This window comes from Eulemur rufifrons, chromosome 27 (genome assembly GCF_041146395.1).
Source record: "Eulemur rufifrons isolate Redbay chromosome 27, OSU_ERuf_1, whole genome shotgun sequence".
NCBI lineage: Eukaryota > Metazoa > Chordata > Mammalia > Primates > Lemuridae > Eulemur > Eulemur rufifrons.
In genome coordinates, this window is record NC_091009.1 from 14,163,027 (window position 1) to 14,187,138 (window position 24,112).

The following is a 24,112-nucleotide window of genomic DNA, read 5'->3' on the forward strand; positions in this document are numbered from 1 at the left end:
AATGGGGATTTGAGAGCCCAGGAGTCTAAGGCTGCAGTGAGCTATGTTTGTGTCACTGTACTCCAGCCCAGGACACAGAATGAGACCCTACCTTAAAAAAAAGAAAAAAGAAAAACCAACTATAAAGTGGTGATTTGACCACTGCTGCATCTAACAGAAGCAAACTGAAGTTTTTCTCCAATATATAGTAATTCATGCAATGTCTTTACAAAAACTTGCCATTTTAAAAGATAACTTTATTTCCAGGCCTTTGCAATACCACTACAACTTTGATGTATGTTTTTAGCATTAAGATCAAGCAATAAAATCAAGGATCTCTTCCTTCACTGAGGAAAGGAGGAGGAGGAGAAATGAGAGCTATCATTTACACAGCCCCTTTCATGTTCCAGATCCGGTTCTGAAAGCCTGACATATAACAGCTCACGTAATCCTCACAACAGCTCTAAGAAGTGGAACCATCGATGTCTCTATCATACAGAGAAAGAAACTGAGGCACAGTTATTTAGCTGCACATCTACTGAGTGGTGGGACCGGGCCAGGCCATGAACCCAGGGAGTCTGATTTAGAGCCCATGCTCTCACTAGAGTTTCCCATAAATGTGCTATAAAGTGAATTTCTGATAAAAAGGAAAATTCTCTTTGTACACTCATCTCCACTACAAAACCTGCAGGATTACAGCACCTCGTAAAATGTATCCTCTCCCTGAATGGAAGTCACCATTAAGATAAACCTTTTCAGGTCAGGCATTTAAAAAAAAAAAAAAAATATATATATATATATGCAAAATAGAAAAGAATAGAAAATAAACACAGTGATATTCTTTTGTAGGGTAAACTATAAAGCAGTAACAGCAAATATCAAAGGATACTAGTACAATGTCTCACATGCCCTCCTTTGTATATGAAATTGATAAAAACTCCGCCACCATCACGAGGACCTAAAACATTACTTGTTTTTCCAGGACTGGAAATCAATTTCTGCTGCTTCATCTGTAGTCATTCTCTATTGCCATTCCAGACCAACAGTCATGGATTTACAGGATGCCTGGTTAGGAATGGAAAATTACATGACCAGTCCAGAAACTCTTTCTCATTACTGTGGCTGCCCCCGAAACATCAGACAATTTGGCCAAAGGTGGGAGTGTATGTGTGTGTGTTAAGACAGCAGTATATCTTAATGATCTTAAGGTGCATCTGACTTAATTCCTTTAATTGGATTTTGACCTAAGTGAATTTCTACTAAGAAAAGACTCTCAGAAAATAACCACGACAGAGAAAAAAAATATTAGGCCTTTGAGCATCCCAGGACACCCACCCCCAAGCCTCGCAGCAGAGGAGACTGTGTCGGCCAGATGGGCTGGTGTGCTTTTGTGATGCAGATCGGCGAAGGGGCGAGGATGTTAGTGGGAGAATTAGAGCAGGCAGGAGCGACATGGAAAAGAGCAGAGCTAATGAGAGGAGAGGAACAGACACAGATACAGTGAGGAGCAGAAAACCCCGAGGAGGCTGGGGGGGAGGGAAAGTTTTGCAGAAGATTGGAGAGAAGAGAGAGATTTCTGAGCTAGTCGAAAGACAAACAGAAAGTCAGAGGGGCCGAGAGCTAGAGACTCGCAGAGGAACAGAGTTCAGTATGCTGTGCTGTGGTTTGTGAATGAGGTGCCTCTTAGGATTCTTTGAGATTATGCAGTAAAAGTTTCAATTGCTTTTCCATGATATTTGCTGTTTCCTTTAACATGCTTCTGGCCTGAAGCTGGCTGCCAGGGGGCCTGACTTTATCTGGGTTATACAATCGCTGGAAAGAGTTCCATGGCAGCAAAATCACCAAAAAGAATAGGAAGAAACCGGACAGAGTCATTTTCAGCTCAAGTCATTCGCCAGTAGATAAGCACTGCCACTGAATTTTGAAAACGGAAAAACACATCTGAAATATAAATTTGTGATAAAATAGTACAGTTTCTCTCCTTATGAAAAATATGCGTGACTTGACTTTTGGCCACGGATCTCCTGAAAGCGGTGCTCATCTTGGTGACGAAGGAGCCGGGGACGCTGGGGGGGAGCACGCACGGGTGCAGGGGACAGACTGCGAGACCCTCACCTGCCTTCCCTTTGACACATCTGTACCTCTGTCCACAAGAGCGTCATTCACATAAAACAAAAGGTCATTTCCAGTTGCTGCGAATCGCCAAGTTATTCTCCCCTCAGACACTAAAGTGTGTTCGGACAGTGACAAAGAATAGCTCTCTAGGGACTCACGTGTCTGGGTGCGCAGGGGGTGCGCAGGGGACGCGCGTGTTCGCTGATAGTCGACGGCAGAGCAGGCGGTAAATAAGAACACGCCAACTTCCACAACCTGGGAGGCAGGAACAAGCCTCGGCTAGTAACACATTCTGCTCAGCTTGTTTGTAACATACGTAGCTATTGTGAATATTTATCTTTGGGGAGAGGGGTAGAGGGTTCATTCTAAAGGGCATCAAAGCGGTTCAATTAAATTCAAATCAACCCAACCACGGTAGGCTCTGTACTCAGAGACTGAGGACGCAGAGCTGATGGAGAGACGGCCCTCGTGGACCCCGCCCACCGTCTATCAGTCACCTGTTTCAGCGTAGATTCGGACATCCTGAAAGTTCTCCAAGCTAATGTTACATTCTGCTTCCTCAAAAGAGATACGCAACAGAGAAAAAAAAAAAAAAAAAAAAAAAAGAACTGCTATACTTTCTAAGACTTGGGATGATTTAAATCAGACATTTTCAACCTGTAGCGAAGTATGAAAGGTCCACATGCTTCTGTACAAACAGGCCACAGGAGAGTTTGGGAGGATCGCACAAACAGGGGTGCAGAAGAGCCACAGCACCTTAGCATGTCTTCTCTGCTGTCTCCTTTCAAAGGGAGCTACCTGTCTGAGATGCTACTTGCATCTGAGGGCCTGAGTTAGGTAAAATCCCAGAGTTCAAGGATTTCCAAGTATAATGCATGCCCTGGATGTGGTCCAGGGCTTCTCTGATCTGGTTTGCACCTGAAGCCACACACGCATCGTGCAGGAGGCCCTTCACCTGGTCCAGCCAGTGAGTAAACATGGCTTCTGATGGCTCGTGATAGCTTGCGCAGGATCCGACAGAGGTGTGCCTGGCGTCGGGGGATCTTGGCGGCACATACCCAGTGAGATATTTGTAGGGCCAGAAAGGCAAGAAATGCAGGCTCACTACCTTCTATAGCCCCACCATGTCAGTTTCCAGAAACAGCTGATAACACCACTTGAAGCACTGCTCCCTACAAGGCAAATCGTGTCACCCACTCTAAGGTCTGGGTGTCACGCCTTGACCTTTGTCCTGGGCTATCACTTCAGGGTCTCCTCTTCACTGGGGAGGGCCTAAGGAATTATTCTTCTGTGTCTCCTTCAGGATGACCTGACCTTGGCTAACCAAAGCCCATTCTCGTCACCCCTCTGTCACCTGTTCCCTTTCCTACCCCTTCCAGTGACCATTGGACCAATTTATCACCGCATGTTCCAGAGCCAATATTCTGTCAACTTCTCTTCTCCCCACAATCTTCGGAGGCAAAGAATTCCCCGAAAGGCTAACTATCCACAAAAAGTGAGTGTCCCTAATGAGAAGCCTACACATTTACTACATTGTTATAGGTGATTTTTTTCTTCTGTAATAGTCTTCAGGGCACAAAAGCGTGTCCTTTGCAGAGCACCTGAAGAACAATGATGCTCTTGGACAGTGGTGGTAGAGGGAGATCAGGAAGAGGAGTAAGCGTATTGTTGTTACTTTTTTCTTTAAAAGGTAACAACACAGACTGGAAAAGAGACGCATGATCGGAAATTATCCGGGGGCTTGGCTTGCCTCCACGGGAATCTATGCTCTATTTGTGTATCGGTTCACAGAGCACGGCTCCTACTCTGGGAAGATGTAAGGAGATAAACAGAATTGGAAATGTGGACGCAGTGAGGAGGATGGGAACAGAGCAGGTCGAGGAGCTCAGAGTTCAGTGAGGAAGAAGAGTGCAGGAATAGGGGACGGGCAGAGCCGGGTGACGGGCAGCCACGGCTGGTATGAGAAGGAAGGTGAGAGCACCGACGTGCTTCTTCAGGCACCCTGGCCCGCAACCAGCTTGCTAAAAATGAACAAACCAGTCATGTCTGAAAATCCCTCCACACTCAGCTTGAATGGGGTGAAATCTAAGTGGTTTCTACGAGATCAGATGGCTCGGGGATGCTGAGCAGAAGCGCCTCAGTCCCAGGAGACCCCAGAGCGCCAGAGTCCTTCCCTTCGCCTGCACCACACCCTGCGCCTGGGCACGGCCCAGCCCTGGAAACGGAAGTACGGACGTAACGGTTCATACCGCTCTTTCGGGCCCAGCTAGCATCAAATGATTTTGCCTCAAGAAGGTAAAAAGCCAAGGCCAAAAGCATTAATGGATAATTTCGACCTGATTAATCCTTGCAGCCCCATCTCGAAAAAGTCATTACTTTTGTAAGACTAGAATTTCATTTTTCATTCCAGAACACAGTAATTGCTTCAAAACATAAAAGCGTTGCAGCCTGCAGACCACTAAAGAAGCGGCAGGTGTATTGGTACAAAGTTCCACCTAGAGAAACGCACAGATACGATGTGCTCTAACGAAACTCGTATTTAATGATTCCCCAAATGTATCCCCAACCTGACCACATCTCACTGTCTCTGTTGGTATTTCCCTAGTCCAGAACACCATCATCTCTTGCCAGGACTACTGAACCAGCCTCTGATTGGTCACCTGCTTCTACTCTTGCCTCCTAAAGTCTATACCCTAAAGAGCAGGCAGAATAATCCTCTAAATTAAAAACCAAAGTTAGACTTCATCCCTCCCCCACACTCAAAACCCTCTCCTGACTTCCTCTATGACATGTAGAATAGAATCCAGGGTCTTCGCGGGAACTGTCAAGCAGTGTAGGCTGACCCCGGGCTGCCCCTCTGAGTGTATCATCTGTCACTCTCCCGGCACGGGGCATCAGGTCTCTTCCTGGAAGCCACCAGCAGGCTCCCTCTCAGCGATCCGGTCCTGTTGTTCCTCTGCCCAAAACACTGTTTCCGGGGATCCCCGGGGCTTGCTCCCTTACTTCAGGTCTCTGCTCAAAGGTCTGCTCCTCAAACCAACCCTCTCTGACCAACGAATCTGAAATAGCCACCCTGTCCCTCTCTAGCCCCTTTTGTATTCTCTCATTGCACTTACCCCTACCTGACAGTACCTGTCTGTCTCAGCCCAGGATGTAGGCAAAATGAGAGTAGTTATTGCCTCATTACATGTTATATTCCCTATTAAAATAAAAGCTGGTTTTATAATATTTGCTCAGTAAATAGTTATTGAATGAATAATTGTGATTTTGAGAGTTCCATCAGAGCTAAAAGCATATTTGTTTTTCATTTAAATGCTCAGCAATTTGACAGCTGCACCAGGGGAAACAAGGCAGGAATAAGATATTTCTTGAGTGAAGGCGGCGACGAGAACTAAAAGATTAATGAAAAAATATTGTGTTAAACAGCTGACATAATAAATGCGAAAATATTTGCTGCAACGTTAAAAATGAAATCCTATTTCGTACATAATTCGACAATTTCTTCTGTGGTTATAGATCAAAATCAATAGTGACATTTGTACAGAGAAACATGAATATACATAGCTGGAAGGGAATTCAAATACAATCTAGCTTGTCTTGAATGTGGTTTTCAAAAATGGAAATGAAACATTTAGTCTAAATAGAGATTTATACCAGCGTGGCTTTGATTTGCAACTTGAAGACATTCATTAGCTTCATAGATGTGCTATTTTAACACCATGCTTTTTTACTTCACTCTTCATCTTTTACCTTCAATGAAAATAGCCATGCACATAAACTCTTAAAAATATTTTTAGATGAAATGTAAATATCCATTTACGTTTTAATTTCAAGCATGGACTATTACTGTTAAGGAAGTAGACTACAAACACTGTGTTCCTCTCCACATGGCCTCTTCCCCAGCTATGGATCTTCTACCTAAGAAACTTAAATTATGAAACCTTTTTAAAAATGTCAAAGAATTTTTATTCATAGTTTAAGCATGAATTGTTAGTCATATGTTACCCAAATATTTATTTATGTATACACACACACAAATACATATATACATACACACACACATATATACACATACATTTAATATTATAGCCATGGAACTATTATCTCTTTGTTATCTTTTAGAATTTGAATTTCTATGAGTTTCAACTTTCTCTTGCGCTTTTATAGTCTGCCTGGACCACCATAGTATAGCTACATAAGATAATAAACAAAATCACACTTAGAGAACAATCAGATTATAGCACGGCAGTTCTTGAGAAAGATACCTGGGAAATTAAATATTCTCTTTTTGTCTAGATTTTGTTTATAACTGTCTTCTATTATATTATACAATCTCTTTCAAACATCAAAACCAGTCTGCCCTACCACTACTTCGAACACAAACTTTAAAACAGAAAGTCAACAATTTGAATCTTCCACTGACTAGCAGCTGCACACCACCAATTCAAGCATCACTGGATGAAAGATAAATAAGAAAAACCAGGAAGCAGGAACAGGCCCCACATACTTCAAGCTTTCTCACCTTCTAGCTTGTAGGAATGTTTTGAAGCTACAGAAGATATCGGTGATACTGCTTTCTAATTTTTTGGATGAAAAAACTGTATCACAAAGCACTCGACACCTTGGTCAACTTTAGACCATAAAGCAGTTAAAAGTTGAACATTACCACCACGATCATTTTTCTGCAAACGGTCACCAAAACAATACCACATCATGTTTTCAATGGCCTCCTGGTAGGAGACGCCACACAGGTGAATTGTTCACAGTTTGGGAAACAGGTAAATAGAACCTTTGAACATCAGTGGTCAGTACTCCCATAGCAATCACCTGGTCCCAGCCACTCTCTCAACATGTGGAGGCCAAAGCTCACAGAGGTTGCCCTAGAAGAGCCAGTTACTCTGTAGCAGAATCCAGATACAATCTGGATCTCCAGCCAAGTACAGGGCTTCTCTATAAACTGGGCTCCCAAGGCCATTTGGTTTTGCTTGTTTGCTTGCTTTAATAAAAACTTACACAGTACATAGCCTACTGTGATCTCTAAGAGGAGTTACTTTTGCGAAGATTCACGTATACTAGAAAATTTGAGAAAAACAGACATTGAGATTCAAGTTACAAAGGATGAAGATGGCTCAATTTCAAATTAGTCACTTGTCAACCTCCACATTATGCTTCTGATTTCTCCTCTTCCTAAGAGACTTTGTCCCTTGAAATGAAGCGCAAGGCACATTAGCTAAAAATAAACTGAAGATATGGAATTTTACCATAGTTATTTCCTATCTTTTGACTTGCTCTCAAATCTTAAGCAGCCTGTTGGGTGCAGAGATAAAAACAGACCGAATGAAGCCTGTTTAGCCAGTGTACTGTGATGTGAGTTAGCAAAGTGAGCTCTTCCCGCAGAGCCCTGAAGTTCACTGTCATCAATGAATGATTCACAGTCACGAAGTTGGCACCGAGAAGTGCAGACCAGAGGAGAGGGACTTTGCTGTCAGTAATCATTCCTAACGGTTACTTCCAAAAAACAAGGGAAAGTACTATGCACACTAATGAGATCTGCAGATAAATGAACTTTAAAGAAAAAGTTTTTCTTTTTCAGAGGAAAGTTTTTATTCTTTTTTTTAAAAAATCCACTATGATGAACTTTACTCCTATAAAGATGCTGTTTATATGAGAATAATCTAGAAAACGGTCTAAAAGGAGTTCACTGATTATTTATATAGTACTTTTTATGTGCCAGGCACTATTTTAAGTGTTTTATAATTTATTAATTCATTTAATCCTCAAAGCACCTCATGAGGTAGGTTCCAATTTCACAAATGAGGAACCTATCAGTTTGGTCCCCAAATTAGTAGGTTGAACCACTATGTCTTGCCACCTTACCTAGAAGTTCTTTCTTAACATCACCGTCTACGTAATTATACAATATTAACGTTAAAAAAATCCTTTAGAAAGAGATGATGGATATTTGGAAAATATAAAAGAACCACAGAGACTAACTGGTGATCAGCACCACCCAGAGATAATCATTTATGAACCTTTCCTGGTAAACATCTGTAGGCTTTGTTTTTAGTCCACGCACATACACACTGAATATATATTACCATTTGATAGATGGAATCATTCTATATATGTACAGGTTTCATAACCAATTCGTTCCATTTACCGTCAGAGTGTTTTAATGCAATGAAGCCAACAATAATATCCTGAAAAGGAAAAGGAAGCATCAACTCTAGTATACTCCGTTGTCTTCATATCCCAAAAGTCCAGAACGTTTTGGGTTAATTTTCCAATACACTTAGGTTTTCCTTTGGTCCAAGGAGCTCCAGAGACAGATAGACCCAAACATGTAGAAGAGTCCCCCGCAATAAGCCTCTAACAGAGAGGTATCCTCAGCCTTTCTTTGGCTCAGATTCAAGTTCCCCAGACCCTAGCGATATGTGCTGGCTCACACACCACCATATAATATAAATCAAACCAACAACCAGTACTCAGTGATTGTTTGCCAATTAAAAAAAAAAAAGCAAGAAATTCAATGTAAAACATGGCCCATAACATCCGGGTGCTCTTTCTTCACAGCCCTGAATGTCACTGTCATCAGATGATTCAGAACCGGGATGCCGGCACTGAGAGGCACGGGCTAGAGGAACTTTGCTATCAGTGTACAGGGTGCAGGTCAGGACCAAAAGGCCTCGCATGTAACAGGGCTCAATAGATCAGTGTTTTGATGAATTGACAACTTGGCTCAGAAAGGAGGAGGTAGGTGATCTGAGGCTTTGTTCCGCCATTAGATTAAAAGTTCCTAGAACAAGCTTGGCATGGTGGCTCACGCCTGTAATCCCAGTACTTGGGGAGGCCGAGGAGGGAGGATCAGTTGAGGTCAGGAGTTCGAGAGCAGCCTGAGCAAGAGTGAGACCCCATCTCTACCAAAAATAGGAATGGCACATGCCTGTAGTCTGAGCTATTCCAGAGGCTGAGGCAGGAGGATCGCTTGAGCCCAGGTGTTTGAGGTTGCTGTGAGCTATGAGCATGCCACTGCACTCTAGGCAGGGCAACAGACTTTTTTTTCCTGTCTCAGGAAAAAAAAATTCCTAGAACAGAGGAACTATATCTTGTACTTTTTTTTAATCCCTGCCTAATAAAGCGCCTTCTTTGCCTCCTCTTTCATAAGCACACATTGTTCATGGGTTCACTGAGGTTCTGAAATCAGACACAGCAGAATTCCCAACCAGACTCTAACATATTATTTGTGTAATCTTAGGCAAGTTACTTAACACTTCACAGCCTCCACCCCTCACCTATTAGTGGGCATAACAGCACCTAGTCAATAACAGCTATCATCATTATTAATATCAGTTCATTAATTATTGATTAACTTTTATGTTGGGTACTATGTTAGGCATTGGTGATGTGTAATTAAATTACATACATTATCTTCAAGGAGCTCACAGTCAATGATCACAAAATAATGATGACTTACTGAATGGTGGATAGATTTTCTCTAAGCAGAAAATATCTTTATTTTTCATCTCATTTTACTCTTCTCTCTACCCCTAAAGCAGGCCTACACTGACTTTTTTCCCATTGCCCACATGACTTAGTCCATTCACAATTGCTACAACAAAATACCATAAACTAAGTGGCTTAGAAACAACAAAAAATTTATTTCTCATAGTTCTGGAGTCTGGAAAGTCCGAGATCAACGTGCCAGCAGATTCAGTGTCTGGTGAGGGCCACTTTCTCATAGATGGCACCTGCTCGCAGTGTCCTCGAGCGGTGGAAGGGAAAAGGCAGCTCCCTGGGGCCTGTTTTGTAGGGGCACTAATCCCATTCATAAGGGCTCCACCCTCATGACCTAATCACCCCCCAAAGGTGCCACCTCCTAACACCATCACATTGGAGATCAGGTTTTAACTTATGAATTCTTGGGAGACACAAACATTCAGACCACAGCACCACTACACTCATGGACATTTTGTGTCAACAGACACTCAATGTAGCACTCTGCTATATTTTCACATCTCGATTTCTTGCTGAATGGGTTCCTGTGCATAAAGTAAACTCTTTGAGGGCACACATGATTTTGTTTCTTTTGTATCAGCCACCCACAAACACACAGTGCCTGTTCATAAATGCCCATTCAAATAAAACTGCTCTAACCTTGTAATTGGCCAGGCAGCAGCCCCCGGCTGAGGATTATTATCTATGGAGTACTTAATTGGATGAAACAATTTTTCTCACTGTTTAGAACACTGTTATCAGAAACGCAATTAAACACCAATTTATGATGACAAGTTACTCAACGGGAAATATTTCACAGCTGAAGAGTGCTCAGGGAAGGATGGGTGGGTGAACAGGAGAACCTATTCCTGCTCTGTCCCATGGCCACTGCTGCCTCCCACAGTGTCCCAATCCTCCCCTCTAAAATTTGTGGCAAAGACCTAGGGCTTACCTGCACCAGCAAGAGCCTACCTGCCCTTCGAGGTGGTAACTATGGCCATGGTTTTCTATTTCTCATTTCAACACACATGAAGAATATCTGCATGTGACACAGGATGCTTATAGAATCTACTTTGGAGCCCCCACCAATGGGCGATAGTAAACAACAGTCACGTGCTAATCCCACATAGGACAAACACCAACCACACCCTCATACCCTGTCTTGGCTGGTTCTACCATGCTTTAATGACAACACAGTCTCAACATATAGCTAAGGCATTAGTTCTGGCATTATTACTCAGGGTCCACAATAATCTAACCTGAGGTCAGCCTTGACCACTTAGATAGCTTAAAGAATTAGCATCAAATCTTCAAGATGATCTGTCCAGTGTTTTCTAAATATTCAGCCAACTTCCAGATTCCTAACATGATTCTTATACTGTCTGTGTGAGCTTTTTAATGTCTTGGAAAAAATTACAGTGTAAAATTTCCAAATATGTAAGGCTCCGGCCCTAATGTGAGATTTTCTCAAGTTCCTTGCCCAGGGGTTTGGCAAAGCTACCCAGTCTCCCCTCGACATACCTTACGCACAATATACCTCTGAGCCTCTGTTCTCACTCTCAGCTGAAAACTTTGTCAGTTATTCATCTTTTAAGACTCAGCAGAGACCTTAATCATCCTTGTTACAAGTCTCCCCCTCGTCTTGGGATGAGAGACCCTTCCGTATTACCACCCTGTGGTCCTGACATTTTCTGTTGAGATGCCCACCTGCTACACCTGTCTCAGTTCCTCGAAGGCAAATGCTGGGTTTAACCCCCCCCTTACAGCCTCAGTGGCTAGCACGGTGCCTAAGTCACGCAGGGTGGTTAAGTGCTTCACAGGCTGCAGCGAAGAAGGTTTTAAATGAAACCAACAAGCACCAGTGATCAGAGTCCATCTAGTCACCTGGGCAAACATGTCTATCAGTCAGATCCCTGTTGCCCTGGGGCTATTTCCAGGGATAGAGCTTTCTGCTCTGGGGTGGATTGCACCATTGCCCTGAAAACACAACTGAAGGTCTTCGGAAGATGGAAACAGTTAAATTATATTTACCAAAATAAGTAGTTTACTGAATGAGAAACGTTAATCGTAAAGACTTAAGTCATACAGAAAGATACAAAGAAGGAATTAAGAATCACCCGAAACTCCGTAACAGAGAGAGTGCCATTGTTCATGTTTTGGTGACCAGCCTTCCAAACATTTCTTATATGCACTCACACAGAATTTGACATATATTTTAAACAAATAAAATTAACAAACAAGATATGCTGTGTAAAATCCCTTCACTCTTTTCACGTCCTAATCGGTTGCAAACTTCTTTCCATATCAATAATACAGAGAGCCTCAGTCTTTAATGGCTCTATATCATGTTTCATCAGTGAGAAAGACCCTTGAACATACAGGTTTGCACACTTGTCCGATTATCTCATGATAAATTCCTAGAAGTGTGTCTTTTGGGGCAAAGGGCATGCTCATTTAAATTTTTGAGCTATATTACTATTTTGTGTCCCCGAAAAATTGTTCTGCTTTGACATCCCTGATATAACATGAGACAGATGCCTGTTCCTGCCTGATTTGAGGGGTAAAAAATGTTTTCCTTTACTTTGTTTTTCTTTTGTTGGTTTGTTTTTGTGGTTTATTTTATTACTTGGAAGTAGAATATCTTTCTGTATGTTAGCCTTTTTTCTCTTTTGAATTGTCTGGCCGTGAACTTCGTCCGTTTTGCAACTGGAGTGCTAGTTCTTTCCTTACAGATTTTGAAGGGTCTTTTTATATTAGTCATATTAACCTTATTTGTGTTGCAAATATTACTCTCAGTTTGACATGTATCTTTTAACTTGGTTTATGGAGGTCTATTTGTTTTTTACCATGCAAGATTTTAGATTTTAATGCAGTAAAGTTTATTAACCGTTTTTTTATGGCACTGGATTTCATAGCATTATAAAGACATTTTGCAACCTAAGATTAGAAAAACACTCACTGTATGTTTTTTATAGTGCTTTTATGGTTTCTTATTTTATAGTTAACTTTTTAGATTCATCTGAAAATTCTAATATGAAGGGATGAATTGGGGAATTCCATTTTTAATATTATATTGATGAATAACAGAATATTTTAAAGAATAAAATGTGTGTTGAAAAGATATAATTTGTGCATCTTTTTATCTGAGTTAGTTATGGATGCATTTATCCTATTGCAGTCACTGAGGGCATCATCTGTGTCTGTTGCCTCTTGTCCTCGCCATGGTGCTTCACAAAGAGATGTCACCCTCACTCTGCATGACAAACACAAGGGTAGGAAAATGGTGGGTTACACTACACTCACACACACATATTTATGTACAGATCTATGTTTGATAAGTAATAAATGTATGTGTATTTGTTAACCTCTATAGATGGTGGATATGTTTTAAAACCACACTCAAAGAAATAAGGCATAATATTATATTCACCACTCCTAAATCATGTCCTTTGGTCTTTTGATTTAAAGACATATACTCACACATGCTCACATCTTACACAGAACAGAAGCTGATCTAGGTCAAAACAGAGAAAGAGCAAACCATGGGAACACAGATATCTTAAAATCCAAAGTAAGGAGGTAAGTATTGTGTGGATAACTGATAAACAAACTTTTACTGGAGAACTACACATCTGTAATAGAGTGATTGTATATTTCCCCCCAGTGTAATTAGAGGGAACCAATCAACTATTTACAGAAGTGCAAACTGCAGGAGTCAGAGGTCTGTGCGTCTTCAGGCTGCTGACATGATGATGACGGTCATACTCACCTAGAGTTTATCATGTGCCAGGTACTATGCTAAGGCTTTACGTACATCAATACATGTAAGTCTCACAACAGCTTTCTGAAGACAGGCAAGTACTAGTATTCACCACACTACACACATAGGGAAACTGAGGCAAAAAGAGTCTCAGCAATTTGCCAAGACTCCATGTTAATAATGAGTAGCTGAGCCAGAATCTGAAACCAATTTGCCAGCTGTTCGGCCTGTGTGCTGACCATGCCATCGTATTTGAGATCCACTGAAAATAGCCCTCATGACCACAACAGTCTCCAGACATCCTCATTTAAAAGCTGGGGCTGAGCTCACACGGCCTGTTAACAATTACTTCCCAAAGACTCCTGAGCAAAGGCTGGTTGGGACTTGACGGCCAAGACAGATGTCTTGTTCCCGAAGGAATAATCTCCTTAGCCGAGAGTCAGCATCCTCAATTCCAGCCACAGTCTCGCTTCTTGACTTACACGAACTGTCATAGTTCTTAGCTTCAGTGTCCCCTTGTATCAAATGGGGATATTAATGATAATAACGACACATGCAAAAGCCTTTTGCACTGTAAAGTACGAGTCCAACAACTGTGGTTTTGATGACATGTAACAGGTCAGGGGCAAAAGAACCAGCCCCACCTAAGGGTCCGGGCGCAGAGGCAGGGGCCGTGCCGGTCTCTGTAGAAGAGCAGAGGGCCTGCGTGAGGCCCACACGCCAGGCCAGCGCTGTCAGGGGAGCCTGCCAGGCAGGTCCTTACTGTCATACCAGCCAGGATCCCGGGAAGAAGCCATTGTTCTGAATTTCTAAATTCTGTGATGTCACTCAGAAGAAAATAACTCCGAGGAGAAGTGCTGTGGGTAAAGAAACCCTCCCACCCCCCTCCTGTCCCTGAGTCATGTTTTGAGAACTTCCCCCAGCACTGAGCAGCCGTGCCCACAGCTCCCGTCCTCTCCACCTTTCACTGAACGGTGCCAGAGGCCCGCGAAGCACCCAGCAGCTTCCCTACTGCCTTCTCCAGGGCCAAGTTCACTCTTATTTTCCGCCTGAGGAAGGGCTCCAAGCACTTCAGACAATACCAGGCACCTGGAGGGGCAAGAGAGCAACTGAGGGGCTCCCGATGGCACTCCAAGGGCCCTGCCGGAGAGTCCCTGCCCATGGTTCCCAAGGACTCAGATGCTCCCTCATCTCCCAGTCAGGCTGCCTGGCAGCCGCAAGCGACAAATGGTCCTATTTTCCACTTATCTCTATATCTAACATTAAAAGAACAGGCTCATGATACCAGTTGGCAAGGAAAGGAAAAGTAGCACTTGGATTTTTTTTTTTTTTTAAATATAGAAAGTATAGAGCATTTCTTAACTTTTTGTCATAGAAAACTTTCCCAAGTAGACATTTTTATTGGCTTTACCTTAGATCAAACTCAGCATCAAGGCAGCATCTAGCATGGCATCGATTTTGTGGTGGGCCAGGGGGCAGGAGTGGGGGCTGGGCCAGCCTCCCACCCACAGGCAGTGCTGGGTGCCCACGGTGCCTGGCACTGCCTGAGTGCTCTCCACGGCTGGGCGCGTGGTCGCTCCTCCGCACACCCCCACGTGCAGGATATCGTTAGTATTACCTCCGTATCAGGTGTGGAAACCAATAGGGCTAAGTTATCTGTCAAAGACAACACAGGCGGTGGTGTAGCTGGCATCAAATCCTGGCTAGTGTGACAGAACTCGCAACCACTCCATTCCATGCTCACGTACATGCTGGTCTCGTCTCTCCTGTCAAAGTAAGCTCCTATCAGAATGGCCCAGGAACCACCTAAAAGAAGGAAATGACACTAACCTATTTTGAGCACCTTCTCTGAATCAGACACTGGGTTAAGTGCTTTTACTTTGGACCTGTGCAGTTGAAACTCCTGGCCAAGGTGGACTGACTTCTCTGATTTCATGAGCCTCATGTGCACTTCCAGCCGTTAAAGCCTTTCTGAGACTCAGCTCAACACGTCATGGCGTAGTGAAAGCCAACTCAGGGCCATGTCCCTCACTTATCTTGACTTAACTTTTTCAGCTTTTATGAGTATGATCTGGCCTTATCACAAATCCATCAAACACTTCTGCCCTAGGGTTCTTTACTGTCCCCTATGACTCACTCAAAACAAAAAAAGGGGGGAAAAAGATTTCCTTTTTGACATTGAGGAAATAACAGCTTTAGAAGCTCACAGAAGCTTCTCTCTGCCAGCAAAAAAGTAACATTAACAGCAGCTGAAGACTACTGCTAATTAGCATAGAGCCAGGAGCAACCTGGCTCTGCTCTTCCTCATCGACCAAGCTGCCTCCCAATCTCTGCCTCTCTGGTTGTCCCCCATGGACCCCTCTTCCCCCAAAACACACCCCGCTCCCCAGCTGAATGTAAAACACTGGTGCTCACTTAATGCACTTCCCACCTATGAAGAGTCAAAGCAGAAATGAGGACTGCTGCCTCAGCCTGATTCTTCTTCTCTTAGATGCAACAACAAGTCAACTTCAAAACTGAAACTTGAAAGAGAAGGAAATTCTAACACCATTGCCGCTACCATCCAGCGACTTAAACCAGTACATTGCCATAGAAATATACTGTGAGCTACGTATGCACTCTTAATATTTCCAGTAGCCACATTAGATAAGAATCAGGTGAAATTAATCCTAACAGGTTCATTATTTAATCTGATAGATCCAAAATATTATCATTTTAACATGTAATCAATAACAAAATTATTAATGAGCTATTTTACCTTTTTCATATTAAGTCTTCATTTAGTATGACATTAAAAAGTACATTTACACTTACAGCCCAACTCCATTAGGTCACCCGGCTAGCTCAGCCGGTAGAGCATGAGACCCTCGCTTAGGACTGGCCACATTCCACACACTCAGTAGCCACACCCGGCTGATGGCTACTGTATTGCACAGAGCAAACAAACATTATCCTCTCTGTTGTTGTCTTGCAAACATAGATATCTTCAATCAATTTTCCCTTTATGCAATCAAAAATTGTAAGAGGAATAGTGACTTATTTTGCCTCCAACTGCGTTCAATTTCTGAATAAATCTGCTGTATTTTCTGAATTAATTTTCACCATAACCTTGTGAAATAAGTCTCTACTGCATTTTAGATGGGTAACAGATTGGCATAACACCATCTTTCTCTCTCTCTCTCTCTCTCACACACGTGCACACACACCCCTGCTCTATGCTCTCGATTTAGGCATAGCCAAGGATCACAACTTCACTGAAGCCACATGGCAATCCAGAGCCCAAGTCAAAGAAAGCAGCCAAATCTGTGCTTGCTTTGCTGCCGCTCTGTAATAATCGGAGCACCTCCATGTAAAGGGATGTGTATAAACATCAGATCCTCTTGGTCCTCAACCAAACTCAGCAGCCGTCAAGGCCACCTTGGTCAGACCGGGGAGCTGGTATGGTCAGCGCCCAGCCTGATCCCCAAACAATCTCTGCCTGGCCTTCTGGGAGCCCTGCGTCCTCTCAAGACCATGTCACCTCTGCCTTCGGGGAGCTAGCCAGCTCGTAAGAGAGATTAGACATATAAACAGATAAATCAAATCAATAAGCATATAAAAAGTATTCTGGGATGGCAGGAAAGAGATACTTTCTGCAAGTATTAGAAAAGGCTTCTTTTAACAATTAACATCTGGAAAACCAGCAGGACTTAAAAAGGTGAAGTCAGGAGAAAGGGCCCAAGCGGAACAAAGTCAGGTGTGCCAGAGGATGGGGAACTCGGGAGGTGTGGGACGAGGTCACAGGTGCGCTGTCCTGTCTGCTGAAGAAGAGGATCATGAAGGAACAGAGTGAAACAAGGCAGCCAAGGTGAGTACGAGCTATCTTCAGATGTCTTAGATGTTAACTAACGATCTGGGATTTTATTGGCTAAGAACTAGGCACAAACAGAAAGTTCTAGAGAAGATTTAACAGAGGAGTATTTTAAAAAGCCAATCTGACAGTGGTGTAAAAAACAGACAGTTAAAAACAAAAAGGCAAAATGCCTCCCGCTGGGTGATGGGCCGCAACAACCTACACTGTAGCAGGGTGGGAACCGCGGGGTAGGAGAGGGTGGGAACCGCGGGGTAGGAGAGGGTGGGAACCGCGGGACCTGGAAACTCATCGCAAGAGGCAAAGGTGGCTCAAGTTTAAAGCCTACAGTTATTGGAATGATCCACACAGGAAAAGCACAAATAGGAAAGTCAATAGAACTCTAGGTCTCCCTGCCCTTGAGGGTAGGCTGCAGAAGAGATAATGATCTCAGATTTTGACACGTTCATTTCCCTAATAAGGCCTGAATCTGTTCCGTGCACCTACTTTCGTAGTTTAAGTGAATGACTGTTGAAAGAAATCCAATAAGCACTTGGCTTTCCTTAGAACTTGCTTAACTAGTTCATGATCGCTGGAACCTGTTGGTCACTTAACTTTCTGCAAGCTGGCCTTGGCAATCTGCTCGGCTGTCCTCGGAATGACCTCAGCAGGTCCGCTGCCCATTATTCACATCTGCCCTGACAACTGATGGCAGGAAAATTCCAACCTAGAGATGGAACCCTCTGAAAGAGATCAGACTTCTCAAAGGGCCACAGTATATAAGGTAGAACTTTGGCTCTGAAACTTTTTGTGCTTCAACATTTGAAATGAAAGAAAATGCGTATGTAAATATCAGCGATAAAGTTCCTTGTCGATGATCTCCTAAATTCTCTGAAATCCAGGAGTCAAGATGCCCATTTGGCATTTAATTCCCAATGCTGGAACATTTTACAGAAATTCTGTCACCCATTTTGGAGTGGTCAGTCTCCTAAATAACCGAAACCTCAGGGAGCCCAAACTGCTTCAGAAAAACAGAAATTATCATTTGTATAAACACATGGAATATCAGAGCTCCCTGGCATGTCTTCAGAAGCTATGAAATTAAATTAACACCTTTAGGAAGAGAATCGGATGAGTGTGTGCACACACTCAGAGACACATACTTCAGAGCCATCCCCGAATATGCCACCCTTCACAGACTTTGTCAACGTTTCGACAACATGTGGTAATAACATTTTTTAAACATTTTAAAACATTCAGCTTTCAAAAAGTGAAAGAGGCCACTTTATTCAGTGAAAAATAGAGGGATAATTTAGAAAGCAGAATATATTAATAATTGTCCAGGTTGGAATATAACCCAGCCATGGACTTCTAATTGCCTCTCTCAATGGGTGTCGGTCTCCAAAGAGGGCCCCCAACAGACCTCCCTTCCCTGTAGGCACATGCTTGGGAGATGGAGCCACTCTGTGCTCCCTCAGCTCTAGGCTGGTCTTGTGACTTGGTCTGATCAACAGACTGAAGCAAAAATAACATTCTTGGACTTTCAAGCCCAGGTCTTAAGAGGCCTGGCAGTTTTCACTTCCTCTCTTGGAAGCCAGCCACCATGTGGAAAGTTTGGCTACCCAGCTGGGAAGAGAGTCCTCATCGACAGAGGCCTGAAGGCATCTCGGACAGTTGAGTCCAGCTGAAATTCCAGCTGAATGCAGCTGCATGATCGAGCCCAGGGGATAACAGCAGATGAACCCCAGCCATCCCACAGAATTGTTAGAAATAATAAATTGGTGCTGTCTTAGGCAACTACCTTTGGGGTCATTCGTTATGCGGTAATAGATCACTGAAACAATAGGTGACAAATGGTTAAAAAGGGAGCCAGACTATCATCCACCATCTGCAACCATCTGTGATCATCTTGGGATTTTGTAAATTTCTCTCTGCAAACTAATATAAGTGGAGAAACACAGACAGGACCTTATCTTGTCCTATTTAAACTCTAGCATTTGGTAACATCTAAGATACCGGTACAGTCTTGACACTGGATTCTGGCAATTCTACCCCAGAACCCTACAGGGCTAGAAAAAGTATCTCATTGATTGGTGAAGCTCTCTCCCCATTGTATTGCTGCCTTATTCAATGCAATAGCACAAACCTGCAAATAGTTATGTCAGAAAGATTAACAAGATGGTGAAGGCTAGAGTAAATAAAACTTCAATGTGAATATTTCGAGGATGAAGACAATTTAGCAGAGGCCTTAACTGCTCTTTATGGCACAGACTACATAGGGCCACAGAGATACAGTAACCAGACAGGCCGGGGTAGACTGGTCATTATCCCCAATCCCTAACCCTCCCTGCATCCATACCCTTGTACGAATGCACTGTGGTCGGAATGCACTTTTCTGCCTCCTGACTTGGGGCTTATTAGCGTGACCTGCTTTGCCTGGAGACATGTGGGTGCAAGTGATAGTGTGACAGTGTACCCGCACTATGTCCAAGTTTAAGGGGTATCATGTGTACTGCTTGCACTCTTGCCCTTCTGCAAAAAAAGAGCATGTCATGTCCCCACTGGCTCTGTGATCCCAGGAGGAAGATGAGAGATAGCCAGAGCAGTGCCAACTCAGCTGACCCACCAACTCATGATCAAGAAAGAAATGCTTGTCGTTGAATGCCACGGAGATCTTGAAGTTGTCTACTACCCAGCAATAGTTGACTAACACAAGGCTCCTTTATCAGATGCTAACATTTACAAAAGACACATGGTACTTTAGAACAATAGTCTTCCTGGCTATACAAGTTGTGACTTAACTAGGAAATGGATGATTAGGTGGTCTCATTGCCAAACAGAATATAAGTACAATATATTGAATAGCATCAAATCTTGCTCTCACAATCTAAGATTATCTTTCTAAAGATTGTAATTTGGTATTCAAAATTCTCTATAATTTAACCCTAACTTAGTTTTATAGCTAATTCTCTCCCACTTCTATTTTGTATTTCATTTAAATTGGATGACTTGTAATTCTTGAATAGGTCTTACATTACCTATCGTTTCCTTATCCAGTTCCTTCCTGCACCCTTAATCTGACAGGTTTAGATTGTTCCAGTACTTTCAGGCCAGGTTCATCTCTGATGTTATCTCTGCAAGAAATCTGCTCTGATGCTGGCTTTTAAGGCCGACTGTCCATCCCCTGACTCTTATCATGATGTATGTTTTTTCCTTTTATGGAATTTGGCTTATTCTGTCTCGTAACACTTCCTATCCTCTGACAAAGTCCTAGACGGCAAGGTTTAAGGATTAGTCACCTCTGTAATCTCATGACATTTAGCAAAGGCCTTACGCATAGTACACAGACCGATTAATACTTTCATGCTTTAAAAAACAGGAGGCCGCGGGGCACTGGGGAACAACACCGAGAGAGAAAGGTGGACTCCAGAGTCTCAGAGATCCGGATTCTGTCACCTCGCAGCTGGGCCGTCTTGGACCAGTTAGTCTCTTTGTGCTTTAGCTTCCAAATATGTAAAACTGGGATGGTGCATATTTCACAGGATTGTTGTGAAAATTCAGCATGAAAGTGAATGTAAATGCCTCACGATGTTTGACATATGGCGGCAGCTCCATAAATGGTAACTCTATTATAAAAATGATAATGACACAGAACATCACAGAGAAGTTAGTTTAAACAAATCCCTGATGTTAGATTATTTTCTCTTAAAAGTGAAGCATTTGAGGGTGACAGGAATGACTCTAGTTCCAATTAGCTCTCATCCCAGAAACTGTGGTTTCAACAATCTGGACTTGAGTTTTATTGAGATGTTCATATAGACGTTACTCTTCTCCATGGTTCTCAATGCTATAGGTAGTCACCACTAGAAGCAAATTTGTTCCAGGCAACAAATGCATCTCCTCAAGACAAAATGTAACAAAATCTTCCTGCCCATACATACTAATCCACCTTTAAAAGAGCATTCATTAGCTCTTTCGTAGCATTCCCAGTTCTCCACCAGGGACTAAAGCAACCATTGCAACGGACCAAAAGCTAGAGATTCTGAAAGCAGTGGAATTATTTGACAGCGACTGAATGGTGCAGCTGCAGTTATTTACACGTAAACATTATCTCAATGAGGTTCCTTACCGAGTAAGAGATGAAGAGATGTTTTTATAAATAAAAGTGTCATGCAAATGTCAAGTAGTAGGTATTATTGTTAACGTAATTCAGCAAAAATTGCTTCATCTGCCTTGTACTAACCGAAAGTTTGTTCACATGTCCACACTTCATCAGAGCAATAGTTAATCGTCTAAGGCTGCAGTCCCCAACCCCCGGGCCGCACACCAGTACCGGCCCATGGCCTGTTAAGGACTCGGGGATGAGGCCACAGAGCTGGGCTGTTCCCTACTCCCCACCCCCAGTCCATGGAAAAATTGTCTCCCATGAAATTTAGGAACGGTGTGGGTGGGGGGCACACAGCAGGAGGTGAGTGGCGGGCAAGTGAGGAAAGTTTCATCTACATTTATTTAATCTGTATTTACAGCTACTGCCCATCGCTGGCATCACCCCCTTGAGCTCCTCTCTCCCCCAGACCCCGCCCCACGTACCGCAAAAAAAATTGTCTTCCATGAAACCAGTTGTCCCTGGTGCCGAAAAGGTTGGGGACTGCTGGTCTAAGGTACCAACTTGAGATCCGGCAAACTCAAAAGCTGGCAGGTGGCGAAGCATGACATGTCAGTGAGTGAACTGGACTTGGGACACACCCAAGCGGAAGGGTTAGAAGCTCTGGAAGGTACAGCCTGGCCGAGGGGCGATGGCCACCTCACCCACTGACCGTCGCCTCAAGGGATGAAGACCTAGTGTGACCAGATCTTCTGAAGAAATTGGGGGCTTTATGTGCAACATCTTGATTTTTAAAGACTGCCTTGCTTTTTATTTCAAAATTCTTTGTGGGAGCCAAAAATAAAATAAAATAAAATAAAAAATTGCAGACCAGATGTGGCCATGCATCCTCTGCACTAGATATCCTAAAGGCATTTTGAATCGTCACAGAGAGGTTAAATAAAAGATGCTTATTAAATTCACTGTATTTTTTTCATCTGGAAATGTATAATTCACTTTCTATTAACCCTAAAAAACACCTCACTCCCTCATTTATAAATCCTCACTCCAATTTGGGACTTCTGTTTTTAGTCTTACAGTTCTCCCCCACCAGGACACCCTGTGGCCACTGTCCCACGCATCTATGCAAATCCTGCTAGTTCCTTAAAGCTTGATTTAAATGCTAGCTCCTGCATAAAACCTACATGATCCTTCTCAAGGCCCCCTTTGTATAAATTATGGTGCAAATTATCCAATGTAAAATATCTGCATATCGAATCTCATCACCCCTCTACCCCTAACGGTATAACCCAATAATCCCTATAATTACTCACTGCCACAAAAGCGAAAGGCTTAGAAAGAATAAGCTCTAATGTTCGATAGCAGAACAGGGTAACAACAGTTAACAACAAAGTACCGTCTATTGCAAAATAGCTAAAAGAGAGGTTCTTGAAATGTTTCCAACACATAGACATGATAAATGTTCAAGGCGATGGAGATCCTAAATACCCTGATCTGAGCATTACACATTCTACGAATGTAACAAAAATATCACACGTACCCCATAAATATATACAAATATCACATCTACATTTAAACAGTGAAAGGCCCAGGGTCAACAGGTCTAGAGTAAAGGTGGATGGCACTCACCGCCAAACACATCTCCGTTCTGGTAGTTCTTCCCTTTCTGGGCTTCCTCTTCATTTTGAACAGTGGCAACATGCTTGGCGGAGGCACAGCCCATAGTCTCATTCGGTCAGCTTCAGCCGGGCTGAACTGCAAATCATCTCTACAGACACGGGCACATTTTTTTGTTTGTTTGTTTCTTTAAACACAGAGGAAATCCACCTTGCGGCTGAGCCAGTCACGATGTGTGCACCTGCAGGAACAGAACGCGAGGTCAGAATGGGCGACCCCGGCAGACCCCGAGCCCCGCGGTCTCACTGCGCTGGGTGACCAGCGACGCGCTAGAATTCACGCCCGGCCCCATCGCGCCGGTGCCGCGGTGGCCACGGAAGAACCAAAGGCGCCATGGCCCGTTCCCACTTAATCCCCACACGGAAAGCAAGATCGGAAGGTCCACGGCCTTGAGCAACACATGGCTGGGGGTTGAACTTTTTGCGGAGATACCGAAAATACATATTTACTTATTTCAATCAATATTTGAGCACTACTACTTGGCACACATACACTTAAGTGCTTATATGTTTGCTGACGTTCTGGAATCTGCATGCGATCCACCCAGTTCAGGAAGCTGGGAAAGCTCTTCCGCTTCCCCGTCCCGCCCTGCAGGCAGCTCTCCCGGCTCCTCGGATTTTACCTTCCCCTCCCACTGAAACGTGCCTGGTTTACACAACATTTTCGGTTGAGGTTGTAAATAATTCTATATTACATTTCACAAGAGGTGACATTGTTTGGGAGACAAAGGAGGGACATGGGGCAAGGCCGTAAACCTTTTTGTGCATTTTCTGCTTAGCTAGCTGAACGTTTAAAGCACTGAGCAGAAGGTGCAGACATATAAAGATAAGCAAACAAAGCAGTTGTCTAACTCTTGGCATAACCTTTGTGCCTCTGTTGACCTCTCATAAAGGCTTAAGTGGTATTTATGGCTATACCACAAAGGAGATGATCCTCAAGTTGACTGAAGTGAATTTATTTTCCCTTGCCCCTCCCAAGGAGGTGACCCACATTCCCAGGGTTTGCTATGCTCAACTTGCTCATTTCTGTTTTATTCTTTCATCATTCTTACCCAACCATTCCAGTCCTGTAGATGACTTACTCCCCCGTCTTGTAGATGCTGCCTTTGAAACATCTCTCCTGTCTAATCCTTGGTTTCCAACCATTCCACTTT

At 43.2% G+C, this 24,112-nt stretch overlaps 1 protein-coding gene across 2 annotated transcripts in view; it reads right to left on the bottom strand.

Annotated features, from left to right (window-relative positions):
• Nucleotides 1-24,112, bottom strand: part of C27H1orf21 (chromosome 27 C1orf21 homolog) — a 222,691-nt gene that overhangs the window by 116,943 nt on the left and 81,636 nt on the right. For both annotated transcript variants that reach the window (XR_011231536.1, XM_069459308.1), the window contains exon 2: nt 22,912-23,140. Coding sequence is in view for 1 of the 2 variants with exons in the window: in XM_069459308.1 (XP_069315409.1) it covers nt 22,912-23,005 (94 nt within the window). In the remaining variant the exon portion in view is untranslated. The remainder of the gene's footprint in view (nt 1-22,911; nt 23,141-24,112) is intronic.